Source organism: Ambystoma mexicanum, chromosome 1p, assembly GCF_040938575.1.
Source record: "Ambystoma mexicanum isolate Mex_15411 chromosome 1p, UKY_AmexF1_1, whole genome shotgun sequence".
In the NCBI taxonomy this organism is placed as follows: Eukaryota; Metazoa; Chordata; class Amphibia; order Caudata; family Ambystomatidae; genus Ambystoma; species Ambystoma mexicanum.
In genome coordinates this window covers 1,057,567,413-1,057,583,841 of record NC_090921.1, presented here as the reverse complement: position 1 = coordinate 1,057,583,841, position 16,429 = coordinate 1,057,567,413, and the positions used below count along the sequence as shown (strand labels likewise).

General features: G+C 46.0%; 1 protein-coding gene across 1 annotated transcript in view; it reads right to left on the bottom strand.

Moving 5' to 3' along the window:
* LOC138447974 (capping protein, Arp2/3 and myosin-I linker protein 2-like) overlaps positions 1–14,936 on the bottom strand; it is a 301,863-nt gene extending 286,927 nt beyond the window's left edge. Inside the window, exon 1 of the mRNA XM_069604500.1 lies at positions 14,622–14,936. Within this exon, the coding sequence (XP_069460601.1) occupies positions 14,622–14,729 (108 nt within the window). The 5' untranslated portion in view covers positions 14,730–14,936. The remainder of the gene's footprint in view (positions 1–14,621) is intronic.
* Positions 14,937–16,429: the final 1,493 nt, after the last annotated feature.

Here is a 16,429-nt window from a genome sequence, read left to right as displayed (position 1 = left end):
CAAGTCCCTTGTGTTCGGAATTTATTTATTTATTTATTTTTATATATATAGCGCGCAAGAAGCCCAGGGGCATTGAGGCGCTGTTACTTGCAATAACTTAGTTACATGGTACAGGCATGAAAGCGATTGATAACACATTATGAATACTACAAGATATCATACTGTTGTTACAGATATTGCATTGGGACGTATATTACAACATATATGATAAGTATTTGTGCTGGTGTGTCGGGTCTTATGTGAAGATGGTAGTTTTCAGAGTTTTGCGGAAGGTGGTGAGGGAGGCCTCCCCTCGGATAGTGGGAAGAAGGGCATTCCAGTGAGTGGGCGCTAGATAGGGGAAGCTGGATCCGCCCGCTTTTACTCTTTTTACTAGTGGCACCGAGAGCATGTTGGTGTACGGTGATCTGGTTGGCCTGGTAGTGGAGACGGGGTGGATCCTTTGAGAGAGGTATACTGGAGCAGTGAGGTGAATGCACTTGTGGGTCAGTGTCAGGGCTTTGAATACAATCCTTTCCTTTATTGGGAGCCAGTGGGCTAGTTTTCTGGCTTCAGAGATGTGTTCTCTTTTAGCGATGCCTTGGGCTGCCCGGAGAGCATTGTTCTGTATTACTTGTAGTCTCTCTAAGTTTTTGTTGGAGGTTCTTAGAAAGAGTACGTTGCAGTAGTCTAGCCTAGAGCCGGTGATGGCTCTGGCTATGTTGGTGCAGTTCTCTTTGGAGAGAAAGGGTCTGACTGCGTTGATAAGTTTGGCATGATATGCAGCTGCTGAGGCTATTGCGCTGACTTGTCTATCCATGGATAGGCTGGAGTCCAGGTAGACTCCCAGAGTTTTGACAGAGTCGGAGACCGGAATTTTAATGGAGTCAATGGTGAAGTGGCTGAATTGGGCATCTAGATTTTTTAGTGTGTCGGGGGAACCTACCAGGAGGTAGGCGCCTCATGTTCAAACAGCACAGAACAGGGAATACACAAATGGCTTGGTACCAACTTTCTCTCCTGCGGAAAGTTAAGGCTCTCATTCCCGAAAACAATTCACATCCACTGCACAAGCCTTGGTCCTCTCCCACCTGGATATGGGCAATGCCCTTTTAGAAAGCCTTCCAGTGACTACCCTGGTACCCATGTAATGGGTCCTGCATGCTGCAGCATGACTTATCAAAGGACTCTGCAAATTCGACCACATCGCCCCGACCCTCATCAAACTGCACTGGATCCTGTATCATCTTCAAATACTGTTGCTTCATCTACAAGGCTATCACCCTGAAGTCCCTGAACATCCTCACTGAGAAACTCAGCATCTCTGGAGGCCTGAAATCTACTAAAAGTAAAGAACTGTGCAGACTTGAACTCCGATGGTGCAGGAAGGAAACAACCAGAAGACAGGCCTTATCTATCTATGCTCCAGACTTGCCCCATCACTTTTAAAGATCAGGAAAGAGCTCAAGACCTACCTCTTCAATTAATGGTTTCTCCCTAACATGTAGGGCCACACGACCTCCACTCCCCACCCTACCTGAGACTCAGCGATCTGCTCCCCACTGTCTCCTGCCCAGGTTGCTTGTAGATTCCCTTGCTGCCAATGACCCACCCTCGCCCTCCCTGGTTAGCTCTCCGCACCATTTTCTGCTGCTTGCCGAACTGTGTTCTTCCCCCCATTATATAAAAGCGCTCCCTTTCATCCCAAAACTAGGTCTGCGCTCAATAATTACAATCATAAAAATAATAATAATTTACAGCACAAACATAGTTAATAATACTATGGAGAAGCTGTATTTTGGCATGATCACCAAAATGCATTAACGGCTTACTGTGAAAAACTTGAAGGTGTCTCACTCGCTAGACCCTGTGGATCTGTCATCCAGGTGGGCAGGACACGGCCATCGCTTTTGGATTCAGTTCCTGGGGGTGGACCGGTGTGGAAGGATCACCTGGATGAGGGGTCCTCGGGAGTGGAAGTGGGACACTGGAGAGTGAGATGCAGTATTCCCTTCCCAATAACACCTTTTCCCCATCCTATCAGGTAGGATACCTAGGGATTCACCCTCCCCCCACTACCCTTTGACACAAACACTTTCTCACTGACAGTTCACCATGAGCAACAAAGGACTAACACCAGAGCCGTATACCTGACATGTCCCAACACCATGGACAGGCAAGGTCAGGCAATTACAGATTATTACACACACCTGCCTTCCGTCACACTTCCCCACATGGCTAAAAGGCAGAGCACGAAAGCACACTCTGAGTGAGGCAAACCACACATGGAAACAGCAGTTCCAAGATGGCAGTTTAATGCAAAGAGAAAGACGGCGAGGCCAGAGAGAGTCGCGAGGAGGGAAGTACCTGTGATCTCTAAAGGCTGTTACTTTCATGAGCCTTGGAAAGTAAGAAACAGAACAAAGGCTGATTGAACCTGCACAGTGTGTCTGAGGTACCCGGGTCTCTCCTGCGATGATATGCAAGGCGGGCAGGAGTGATTGCTGCCATGGTACTGTCCTTGGCTCTTACAACGAAGCAGCATCAGAAAAGACAGCACAGCCGGTGAGTCGGAGAGACTGATACCAAACAAACTTGTATTTGGAACCAAGGTTGCAAGCGGCAACATTGTACAAAGAGAACAGTGTGTGAAGCATTTGCAAAGAGCGACGCAGATATAATTGGAACCAAAGTAATAATTGAACTTTGGTAGGCAACCCAAGATACCGTACACAGAGTGGTCTGACACCACGTGGGCGCTCATTTGAAGGTCTCCATTAGGTATCCTACTGATGCTGAGTGTAAGAAAAAGGATTATTGTGATTGAAGTGGTCATTCAACGGCTCAAGCTAAACCCTGTGCACATTCGAAAGTCTTCGATAGTTTAAAGTACATCACAATTGGTCCGAGCCCAGTGGAGGGAGACTAATTCAGTGAAAGAAAGGGACCTGAGCCTGGCTGAGGAGGGTCCGGGGTGAACCGTGAGCCACCCGAGAAAGAATTATCTGAACATAGTGTGAAAGGGATCTGAGACCGGAAGAGGGGGATCCAATGTTGAACTGTTTTTGTTTTGATAAGGTTTTGAGCCTGGCTGAGGGGATCCAGGATGAACACCCAAATTGAGTGCTAGAAAAGGAAAATAATGTTTTCATGTGGTATTTGTATACCAGGCCCTCTAAGTCAAGAGACTTGCAAGAAGTAAAGAGGCTTGAACATAGCAGGTCTTGAAATGTGAAATGGAACTGTATCCTCATGCCGCAGAAGCCAGTGTGTGCTTTGCTCGAGTGAACTGCCTTGTCCCGGCTGAAAACGTGGGGAAGGGAGGCCAACGGCCCGAACATCATCATTTTGTGAACACTTTTCTTTTTCATGAACATTACCCCACCTTATTTTGTAAATTAGTGGTAAGAATTGGCAATCGTTTATTCTTTTTAATATAGGCCCATTTTTAATTTGACAAAACTCCACTAGGACTGCATTATTATTATTTGATGGTCGTAGCTTGCTCCCATTTGTAGATTTAGGGTTAGATAGGCGTTTATCTCATCATTGTGAAAGTTCAATAAACACCTTTGAACTTTGTTCACTTGCGTCTGTCTTACTGTTGGATACCATGCCGTCCTTAAATTACATAGCTCAAAAAAGCTTCAGCATGTGAAAATGAATAAAACAATTTTGTAGTGGTGTGGTGTACTTAAATCACAATGTCACATTGTTCATTAAACTGTCTTAGTACAACACAAGAAGAGATAGATACAAAGGTAGTTTTAATTTATCATGCCATCTATGCCACAGAAAAAGGAGGCACTGGATTCGGATGTTTACATTCTTGCTATGAGAGATATCAAAACTCTCCAGTGAGTCTTACTTAGTTCCTATTTCAAAAGACGTTATTTCATTTGCAGAGAAATTTCTACCAATAGGCTTCTTGACAATTTGTTTGAATCTGTCTGCACAGGCACTTTGTCCGGGAAAGGTAAAGATAACATTTCTTTGTGGAAAGCTTTCACTAGAGTAAATGAAGACGCTCTTTGGGCACCTCACACACTTGGAATTCAAGAATAAATTCTTGAAGAGATAGTGGTTACACCGGAAGCAATCATTTTTCAAGTCAATCAGCTCAAAGCCAGCATAATTATGTTTTCCAAGAAACAAATGGGAAAGATTACCACTTACACAAAGTGCTTTTGTGCCTGCAAAGTAGAGAGTCAACTACCTGGTCATGATCTGGAGCCAAGGTGATTAATCACAGCCAACATTTCTATCTCAAATTGATGTAAAGGTTTAGCAAACAGCCTACGTTGTACAGGCATGTGCGAATGTGGAGGCAATGATTAACTATGTCGCAATGATTCTCACACTGCAGTGAACTTAACAGGCCTCTTACAGTGAAGATGATTTCTGCAAAGAGAATTTTGATCACAACAAGTGGCCTAGTAAAGGACACTATATAATTTGAAGGCATAATGCTTTCTTTTGCATTTACCTCTCACAGAGCATAAGGGCATTAACAGTCATGTTTAAAATGTAATTGCTGCAACCAGCATTTGTATAAATAAGAATGTGTAAGTGCACAGCAGTTTAACTGAAGAAAAGGCGTCACTGGTCTTCCATCATCAGAAAACACCAATAGATTAATAATTTCCATGTTGTCGCTTTATTTTGCGAGGCATGTAGGACTGATGACATGTTCAAAATTAAGTCAATAAAATATTCAATATCTAGGTTATTCACGGATGGATTTAAATTTCTAAATTCTTTTTAAAAGATATATTCAGGCCAGAAATGTAGCCCTAACAACATTTCCTCTGAAGTCAATCGAGTCTCAAAATGTTCCATATTCACATCATGAAACGTCATTTGTACTTTTAACTGAATGTTTCATAGAAAATAAACCTTTCAATAGGAAATTTTAGCAATTGCTATTTTATTTTGACTTGTGACATATGATTACATATGAAGACTGAACTAGTGAAATTACTAATTGAGAATCCTCAGGGTATTCTCCCATGTAGACCTCGAGAATCCTCTATTCAGGTGGCCAGGGGAGGGCCATCGCTCTTGGATCTGAACCCTAGGGGGTTGACGAGCATGGGAGGATAACCTGGGTAGGGGAGCCAGGGTTGTTCTCGTGGGAGTACACCAGGTGAGACGCAGTATTCCAAAGTGATGGCAGGCGAGGAGGAGGAAGTCTCTGGAAGACTTTGTGGGATATTCAGGTACCAGGGTCCCTATTCCAAGAAGGAGGAGCAAGTATTGTATTAGAACAAAAATAGGCAAGGAGGTGAGCCAGATAAGACAAACACATAGTTTTAACCTCAACACCTATTTGTCTTCCCCTAGTTAAGGCCAGAGAGAAAGGAAATCACCCCAGGTATATAGAGATGGGGCTAGGGGACTCCCCTCTTTCCTCTATTAATCACCTTATAATGATTTGGCCCCTAAATATCAATTTCTGTCTTACCCTGTCTCCCCCTCCCAATTTCCAACATGTACTGGGATGAGAAAGAGGCGTCAGAGCAATGAAGAATACCCATAGGAACAACATGGAAATGCAAAGAGAGGCCTACTACATACCACTGTTCTGGCAGAACCACACCTTTTATAGTGTAGGGGAGAGTCAAGTGGAGTCAGGTGTGCACAGTTGTAGTAAAGGGCCTGACCTTGCTGACTCTTAATGGGACAGCCTAATTAATGGCTGTCCTATTAATAGAGTCAGGCAAAGTCAGGCACTTTACTACAACTGCGCACCCCTGACTCCACTTGACTCTCCCCTATACTAGGAAAGGTGTGGTTCTGCTGGAAGCAGTGAGCGAGCTGGGGATGCTGACTGGACCAGAGGAGCCAAGGAGCAGGGAGCTGCAGGAAGAGAAGCCTGGACAATCCAGCGGAGAATGGTGTGCCGAGATGCTAGCCCGGTGTTCGTGAGGGGCTGCAGCGTGGCTAGGGAGCTGTGTCTCCAGGGAGCTGGAGCGAGGCAGCCTGTATATTGCTGGTGGTGTTCAAGGTAATGCTTGTTCCCTTGGGTCGTGTGCCAGTCACAAGGATGTTTAAGGGGCAGGTGGTGAGACCCTGACCCCGACCCAATGCATCCAGGACAGACCGCTAACCAGCGCTACGCTACCCAGTGAATTTCTAACAAGTGATAGAGAGAAATTCAGGAGCGTGCGGTTGGCTGGAGCGGAAAGGGAGAAAGAAGCGGCACGGAGCAGAAAGCGAGAGTGAAAGCATAAAAAGGACAGAAAGTAATAAAGAAGGAACAAGGAAAGTGAAAAGAGGAGAAAGCACACTAGCAGTGCAGAAATAAAGCAAAGTCCAGAGTAAAGACATTTAAAGAGATATAGAAGTAAGAAAAGGGCGCAAACGACCCAAAAGAAGGTGCAAGTGTGAACAAGTAAAGCGGAAAGAGTGAAAGAAGGTGCAAGGATGCACAGGGAAAAGTAAAGAAAGGTGGAAAGGAAGAAGAGCAGAGTGGACGAGGCACTGGAGGAGAAAGGTGCCAGAGGAGTGATTCAAAGTACAAAGAGAGGGGCCAGAAGTCAGAGTGGTTGCACAGGGGCGGAGCAAAAAGCCTGGTGTTCTCAAAAATCTCAGACACTGCCCCGTGAAAGAAAGAAAAGTGTTGAAAGGTACATTCTGACAAAGTGAAGTTTTGTTTGAGACCAGGGGGCCTGGACTTGGGGAAGGGAACCCCGAGAGGCCCAAAAGGTACATCCTGGCAAGGTGAACCTTTATTTGAGGCACAGGGGCCTAAGCTTGGAGAAGGGAACCCAGAGATCCCCACAAAGACCTTTTGAACTCTGAAGAAAAGGCCTAGACTTGGGGAAGGGAACCCTGAGAGGCCTAAAAGAAACTGTGTATTTTGTGCTTGAGGCTTAGACTTGGGGAAGGGAACCCAAAGGCATAAAATGGAAGTGGAAGGATCAAAACTTGGGGAAGGGAACCCCAAGAGGCCCAGAGATAGTTGGAACATTTTTGACTTGCTGCAAGAGCCCTAGGTGGAAGGTTCCGTGGGAACCCCTTTTAAGTTGAACTAATTCTTGAAACTGGCAGAACTGCACCTGACGGTAAGATTACCTGAAACCAGTCTTGGTTTACATTTTCTTTTGAGACACATTTTTTTTCCTTTAAGGAGACCCCGATCACATTTTATCCTAAGAGTGAAGGCAAGCATAGGTTATGACACCTACAGATTTTAGTTTTGGACTCACAGACACTGACGGCTCTTAGAAACATCAGTTGAGGGAATACACCCCTTAGAGTTAGGGCCAGTTAGGCATTATACCAACCCCACAACATTCTTTAACAAAGGTTTTCAAACCGTTGCTTTTGAGTCTGCGTCTCTCTGATACCATGCCTGTATCACATAACCGTGAGATACCATGATGATATGGTGTCCTTTGGTAGGTGCTAATGTTCATAGTTACAGCAACAGGGAAATAATGTTCATGAGGTTTTGATGAGGTTATCAAGATTTGCGGAGTTTCTGGGTTCTCTGCTATGGAAGTGGCTTCCATTTGTTTTGGAAAGGCATGAACCTTACTCAAGAACGTTTTAATTGAATTTATTGGGCAACAAGCGCCATGAATACAACACAAAGGGTAATTCCCCTTCACCTGTCCTCCTTCGCCCCCTGGTTAATTGCACAGTTTGTGTCCATCAGTGCAAAAGAGGTCTTCCTATTGATGCGACTCAGCATCATGCCATCACTAATTGGAGACGCTTGTGAATGGTAGAGATTGTGCTGTATACTGTCCTTCCTGCTCCATATATTCCAAAAACGCATACCACACAACAATTGCCATGATCTTTTCTACGACTAGGGCATTCCCCCAGAATATTATCATAGATGGTTCAGAAGGCGCCCAGGTAAAAATTCATATGGTAACCCACACCCCCACATTAGGTTCTCCCCATATCAACAACAGATCCAGAGGGAATGCACTACCTCTTATTTACTTAATGTTTTGCTACTCTAGTCATCCTTCAAAAATTCTGCATCTTAGGACAAAACTGCCAAATATGGGCCATATCACTCTCCGCACCTCATCACTGCCACTATGCTTGTGACAATTCTGGGAACATTCTTGCTAGCCTAGTTGAGGAAGGATACCACCCAAAGAGGATCTTACATACAATCTCTTTTTTTCCCAGACACACCAGATGACTACTGTGAAGACAAGCTGCTGCCTCTGAGGGCTCCTTTGTCCTTGCCCTGAAGCTGCTGGAATGCCTTCCTGGGCTTCTCCTCATCCTACCCCCTGCCCACTTGCTAGTGGTACTGACTGTCCTGTCTTGGGACTGTTTCTGGTCCGTCCATTACAGTGCTGTCCCCCTGTGAAATCCTTCTGGACCAATCTCCTCAAGGTGGGGTGTCTCCCTGGCCTGGATGAGTGGTGGGACACCTATAATATAATGCAGATCCATGTTGGGCTGTCATGGGTGGCTTCTATCTGCTGCCACCATTGTGGGATAATTCTTCATTGGCTGGAATCCCTCTCATCCACCTCGAGCTGCCCGAATCCCCTTGCTCGGGTTCCTCCATCTTCTGGGTGCTTTCTCTGTCACTGCTTCTTCTGCCTATTGAGTTACCCCATGAGTACACAAATTGTTATTTTCTTCATCTTTCTGGGTAATCTTTGGTCCACAGTTCAAGCCCCTGGATATGGAATCCTTCTCCCAGACCTACGTATGAAAGAAGTCCTATACTTTCTGGGTGCTACTGCCATTTGTTGGCCGAATCTGAAGTGACTGGCAGCAAGAGTACTTGCCCCGCGTGTCCCGGAATCCTCATATTCCACAGAATTGTCATCAGGAGTCCTTTGGGTCCAGGAGTAGTGGGGTTTTGCAGGCCCCGCTCGTCTATGGTTTTCCATTGACTTCCATTTGTCCAACTCTTGCTTGGCATCGATCCTTCTCCGGCTGGTTGGGTTTTTACCTGGAGCTCATCAAGAGGGTCGTCTCTGGTGTTCCCTAGGTTTGGATGCTTTTTTAACTGCACCTGTGAGGTAGAACAAGTACTTAGCTGGCTGTAAACAATAACCGCAGCTTGCCCATGGACTGTTTCATGTTATTTCCGATGTGGACATTTTCTACAAACTTTTGAACTCCTGCAAATGACTGAAAAGAGTACTTACCTGACTTTACAGTTTTTTGGGGTCCCCCCCAAGGGTGCCTGGAGTTTCTCAGCAAATATTGCATTTTTAATACTTGCCTGTGATTTAGTAGGGAATTAAATGTAATAAATCACTGCATTTAGCTCCATTCCCAGAGGATGTAATGGTCCACCAGTAACTAGGTGTGATTACAGTGTTTCTAGTCAATCCCAGGGTTGAATTGTGTCCTGTTCGGGGCAAGCATTGTTAGGCTGAATTTCAATCTAACTTTTCGTAGCCCTCTGAACATTGTTGAAATGGTTGAACCCCTCCACTCCAACTAGATACTGTGATAAAGGGTATGGTTTACCTGTAAGTTACCCGTTTGACTGTATACATGGGGTTATGGAAAATACTGTGAGCGTTCATGCATTCACTTTTGTGGGTCCCGATTGTGATTAAGTAATGGGGGTTTTCTATGTCTAGGGATCCCTTTTCTTCCCACCCCTTACCATCATAATGTATAGGGTTTTTCCATCATCTATAGGCCTATATTTCCTGGTTACGCTGTCTTGCCTTGCAGGCAGATGCTTTCACACTGCTCACCCGAGGGCTGTCGAGAAACTGCCCCAACTGTATTGATTTATGAACTCCTTCTCAGTTATTCACTGTGCACAATGGACATCAAATGGGGATCACTTAAAGTCGGTGAGTTGCCATAGAAAAAGAAAACAGAATCAGATAACTTTATTTTGGAGGAATATTATTCGCACAATTAAATTGATTTTTTCGGGTAAATAAATTGTTGAATAGCGGATTAGGAGCAGGGTCAAGTCAATGTAGTAGCAAGGAAGAGAAGCAAATTTAAAAACGAATAGATTAACGACGAACAGAACAAATGTTTTTTGTGGTAGCCCTTAGTGTCACAGAAGGACTAATGCATTATGAACTAGGCTCAAGGATGAGTAGCACAAACAAAACTCTAAACACCAAGCCAGGAAAATAAAGCTTTGAAGTCTACAAATACCACATACTACTAACAGGCTGATCATTAACCAAGGGCATTATTCAGTACTTAGGATAATGACTATCACACAATATCAGTGAGACAGTAAAGCGACAGGTCCAATGACGGACTAGATTTGTTGGTGGTAAGGTAAAGAGATTTCAATAAATCAAAGATCAGTGCGAAAACAAATATTAAAAATCATGTAATGTTAATATGATTAATGAATATTTTCAGCTATCTCCTACTTTTCCCAAGTAGCAGGTGGAACGTGAATGGCCATTATGTACCGTACTGTACTGTTCTTACAAATAAATGACAGCCCACTGTGAGAGAATTATGTTCACACACACTGGACCAAGCCGTTACTCGGGCTTGTGCAACCACAAGGGCCCATTTGCTGGGAAAACGAACAAAACATGATCAGGAAGGACAAATATCGGGAAATATAGTTCCTTACTCAAGATAGTGAAGAGAACAAAACGTAAACCGAAGTTTCCTCAAACATTGGCATTTACTCAAACTGTATAATGATATCCTGTGCTTCATAAGAGGTAAACCATGAATTACTTACAAAGACGCTACGATCCTAAAAACGACTATTGCATCAGCCATAAGAGTCCCACAGCCTCAGAATCACAGACTTTGCTACTGCGACTACCTAAAGGTTCCCATAGATTTGGGCTGGTCAAAGCCTAGCTTCACCACAAAAACCAAGTTGCGGAATTATAATATAACTCAGCACAAAAAATGGCCATCAGCTGCTTCATTAACTTCTGAACTACATAATGTGTTTTCAGATAACATTGCTGTTCCAAAATATCGGTGGGCGGCAGCAGCAGCAGCACAACCATTGGTCCCCTCGAACATCCTTGTGCGATCCAACTGATGAACCAAAATTAGCCACCTACTATTCACTGGCAAGAATGTAGCACAGGTGAAGATATGGACATTTTACATTTTTAAACGACAATATGAGACCACACCCAAGGGGAACAGGTTGTCATCTCTCAACCAGGAGGATGTGGACACAGCACTTACGGACAACCACTAGAGGCCTAAACACTGAGAGGGACTTTTACACATTTGCTGGTGATTAGGAAAACATGTTTAACAAAGGCTTTGTATATCTGTTTGCCTTATATTTTTGCAGTTGGAGCATATGGCATATAAGAGACACGCTCATCCTTATGTAACAATTAAATTGACTCCACAGCATGAAGAAATATATACAGGAGGAACATTGGTAGACCTGGGGGTGTCTTCATGTCTATTTTGTGTATATATATATATATATATATATACATACATATACATATATATATATACATAATGACCTCCTCTAAAAAAAAAAATGATCAATAGACATAGCATAATGCAATCCTTTTGGCAGGTACTAAGCCATTCACTCATTTCAATACTTTGGCACATCCAAGATGGCAGGCAAGTATAAAACCAGAAAATATAACCAGTCAAATTTTTTATTTCAGATTTGGCTTCTGACACTATGGGCACTCTAAAGTAGTCTTGTCCTGCAGCTCTGATGTTCTTCAGATACCCATAGTCGGGGCACATGAGAGCCACGTGGAAGGAGTGTGAATATACCTGTAATTCCTTCACGTATCATCATACACAAACTAATGGCTTTGTTGAGAGGTTTAACAATACCCAGAAGAGCATGATGAGTGTTTAGTCAGGGAGGGCTGGGAAATGTCTTACACACGATGTGATCGACTAGTTGCTGGAACAAAGGAAAAAGATGGCTTAGCTCATACATTAAAGAGTAATCCCGAAGCTAGCCAAGAACCTACCAGCGGTATGATCAAAAACGGGAAGTTTACGTCTCTGTGGCCAAAAAGCTGTTCGAAAGACAAGTAGATAGATACACAGTGATCTCAATTCCTGATTGACAACGTAGCTCTGAAAACGCTGCATGCGTATTTTGAATTCTACTATTTCTAGCCTTAAGCCCTCATTACAACACCAGCGGTAACCAATGGCGCTATTAGCACCATGGTTGCTGCCGGTATTGTAACAAGTCTGCCAATGGTAAATGGGGAAATACCGCCCCATTCCAAGGTTGGCGGGGCGGTAATTCCGCATTTACCATTGGCCCGTCCCCATTACCATTTTTGCCCCATAGGGCTCAATGGGACTGGGGAAGGCGGTAATAACGGTACCGCAAATTGTGGTACCGTAATTACCTCGGAAGTCCCTTTGCGGGTCCCTACTTTAACGGCTGGTCCAGACTAGCCGTTAAGGTCGGGAGCCGCAAAGGGACCTCGTAATCAGGCGTTAAGGGTTTAACGGCGCCGACACCTTTTACAGCGCCGTTAATCCCTTAACGCCAGGGTCGTAATGATCCCCTTAGACTCATAAAGCACACATGGTCAACTCCTTGTCTCATAGAGCACCAGGAGGAATCCACTTTAAAGAGGCCTCTGCACAGCGAGGTGAGGTACTTACTACCTTTAAGGGGTGCACCTTGAGGCATTCAACATAATCAACTCCCCCTTCAGACTCTCCAGGTATAACCCCATTATAATTTTCACCCAGGTGCCCCCTCTGAAATTTGCTCCAAGGCGCACCCTCGGTTATTATGCCCCCGGGTAAGCCACTCTTGCATGCTCCTAGTTGTCCCATTATGATCCTGTCTGTGCTTGGAGGTTCCATGCTGCCAGTTGCCCTGAGCAGTCCTCTACTTTTATTTTGACCCTGGGGGCATAAATGGTGGTGTGGCTACTCGGAGAAAGCAGATTGGCACATTTGAACTAAGAAAAATGTGGCGGTGTGTGTTGCAGCGCGATGCTTGATGCCATCTGGTGACATCCCTGCCTACTTTAGCATTAACACGGAGAGGTGGCTGTGGTGTTGGCCAGTCAGAAGAACATGATGGGTGTGAGTGGATACTTCAAGGGCCGTGTGAGGCAGATGAGTGTTGGGCAGGAAGGGTCCCTTCAGTGTGGCAGCCTAGAGGGGCATGAGTATTGGTTAGGCTGGGAGGGTCAGAGTTGGAGGTTAGAGTTTTGTCAAAGCAGAGACAAGTACATGGTTGATTTATTCCGTTCGCTTTCCAAGCGCGGATCCGGGATTCAAACCTCTGTTGCTCTGTGTGGTCTTGCTTCCAAGACCAGCGTGTTGCCCCTGTGCTATTATCCTTCGTTCTCATTGCACGTTGAGTGAAGTAAGTAAGATTCAGCATTCACCATGTGTCGGATTGCTTCTAGGTGGAGTACAAATAGTATTGTCCAGCTCCCCTGCCCATCGCTGCACACATCACAGTTGCTGCCCACATTTGGTGGCACTCTTTCACATTTCAAGAAGTTCATGTTATGTTATGTTACTTTGCATTTATATAGCGCCTTATGTACCATTGGTATGGTCTCAAGGCGCTGGTAGGTTGAACGCCCTCGGGAACCATAGTTCAAGTCAGTAGAGAGAGAGAGAGAGAGAGTCATAAGGTGCGTGTGTGGCTAGCCACCAACTCACCCGAAAAGCAGGCGCCAGCGAGTTGCTAATGGTAATCTCAACATCAACAATCCTGTTAACTGTAGTGGCAGTAGGGCAAATAACGGATGCCCACCTATGCATTAGATGTGTATAAGTCCCGGAGAAGATCTGTGCCCTGTGCAGCTCTGCACCAGCACAGCGCTTCAGGATGCATTTAGAGCATAATGTTGTACTTGAGGGCGGTTCATTATTCCATATGCTACCAACATGGGAATGGCCGTTGGGCACATGTTGAATGTTTAGACAGACTGGCCCTTTCCTGGAAAGTGCAGGGGTCTGCAGAATGCTGCATCCCCGCGCTGTGCTCAGCGTGGAGGGGTGGGCAGTAAAGGTCGCAATTCTAGCCGGGGAGCTTTGTTTTCTGTAAGTAAATGGCAGCTGACGTCATAAAGGGAGCCTTACAATAGTCCAGCGGTGACGTCATAAGCAGAGGATCATCACACGGCCTGCCAGCTGTGATATCACAGCGAGCATTCGAATATTCTATTAGTTATATGTACAATATGTGGCACTCAGTATAATAATAATAACATGACAGCGATAATAAGTCATGATTATGTGTAATTATAAGGATGACAATTCGATAAATTATCATAACAATGGCCATAAACTAACCACCAATGGTCATATTGCACATATACTAAGAATGATGTATGATATATGTAGCTGTATGTATATGGATACATATAGATAGATATGCATAGTATAAGGCTGCTTTAGATGCCATCCAGGCCGGGACCGCGCGCCCTTGTCACAGCGCTGGAGGGACGGGGTGGGCAGTGCCACAGCAGCGGCACCCCAGCCTGGGCACCGAGCGTGGGGGAGACTCCACATGCAGCGATGCCGGGCCCAGTCCCCGCCGCCGCTGAGAACGGGGCACTCTGCAGGTAATGCGGGGAAGGAAGGGGGACCCACCTCGTTCCTAGTAGGCGGCCCGCCTCCTCCCTGAATTCCTCCTCCCCCCCCCCCCCTTACGTCCCTCCATCCATCCTTCGGCGGTCCCTTCCTTCCCGGCCCCGGCTCCCCCTCACCTGGCACCTGGTGGGCGGCTGTCGGTGCGTCCGGCGGGGCCGTGGCCGGGCGCGGGTGTAGTGCTGCAGCTTCCCGCCCTCGGTCGGAAGCTCCAGGGGGGCATCCATGGAGGGGTCCGGGAGCAGGAGGCCCGCAGCCTCTGCATCCTCCGTGCGGGCAAGGCGGGACTGTGCGGGGCCGAGGGAGGGGCCGACCGCCCCCTCATCGTCACCCGCCTCCCTCTCCTCCGCATCATCTCCTGCCAGCCCCTCGGCATCAGCCTCCTGCCCGTCCGCATCAGCACCCTCCTTCCTTCCTTCCTTCCTTCCTTCCTTCCTTCCTTCCCCATCCACTTAGCATCCAGCCCCATCAGACATCACAGAGAACCGGGGCACCGGGAGGCCACGACCATTCTCCACAGGGCACTCGCCACTATAAATAGGCCCCTGGCCGCGAACACTGCGGCCAGTGGTCACTGCACACAGGACACAGCACTGCAAAGAGCGCACCGACACATATACAGCGAACAGTGACCATTGCACACAGACTAATGGGGGCACTGTGAACAGAACACTGGCCACTGAACATAGTGCAGTGTGACAACTGCACACAGGGTACTATGACCTCTGCACGAAAAAGGTATCACCCCAACATTTGCCGAATCCCAAAATACCGATTTTTGGATGACCCACTTCACCGCGTATATATGTGAGGGGGTGGGTAACATTAATAAAACACGTGGCTGGGTCTGGGGCGGTTGCGGGGTCCCCCCCTTGCATATATTTGCGTTGAAATGAGGTGAATGAAAAAAGACGGTATTTTATTTTGAATTTATCGATTAGATCCCAAGATAAACACTGACCATTGCACACAAGGCGCTGACTACTATACACAATACACTGCCCACCAGGGTGCCGGCAGAAGCCATTAAAGGGGGCTGTCGGATGCTGTGGGGAGCCAATAAGGACAGCCACCAAAAAGAAAAAAGATGTGCCAGCTTAAAAGCATAGCTATATATTGTATTGTATTGGGTTATTTATATAGCGCTATTTCCCCACTTGTGTGGCCTCAATGCGCTTTTTCCTCGGTTGGAACGCCATTGGGGACCGTAGTCGATGTGGTTGGAAAATTCTAGGGGGTTTAGCTTAGAAAATGCATGTGTGCAAGTTGCCATTCTAAGACTTGGGTGGCTGGCAAGGCTAGACTAAACAGCCCAAGAGTGTTCAGACACATGGGTGGGTGCTGTTGAGGGCTAGAGCTAGATTGCTATTGTTCAGAAAGTCTATGTGAGGCCAGCTATACCGGTATCCTTTTGAGCAGTGGTCGCTGTATGCTAGTGGCAGAGGTGTGGAGGTACGTCAGGTGTTTCAGTCTGGACGGCTATGTGTGAACTAGACCGGATGTGCTTGGCCATAGCCGTATTCTAACGTGCATGGATGCTTGGCTGTGCCTGCGGCCTGTGTCCACACTAGTGGTGTGAAGATATACGTACGGTAGGCTGCGAGATTGCTCTGCTGGGGCAATATATGTCCAGGTCTAGAATTCAGAGTCCTATGCCAATGGGCCTAGCTTTCATACTGTAGACGGTATCCGAATATATTAAACAGAGATGGAGGCTGCACCTAGATTTGAGAATTCTGTATAGTGGGAGAAAGGCCTAAGTTTCACAGAGCAGTAGGTTTAGAAATATGGTAAACAAAGACTGAGGCTACCCCTAGATCTGGGAATCCTGTACAGTGGGAGAGAGGCCAAGGTATCGCAATGTAGTAGGTTAATTGTACAGTCAACAAAGATGGAGGATACAGGTATATTTGAGAATCCTGTATAG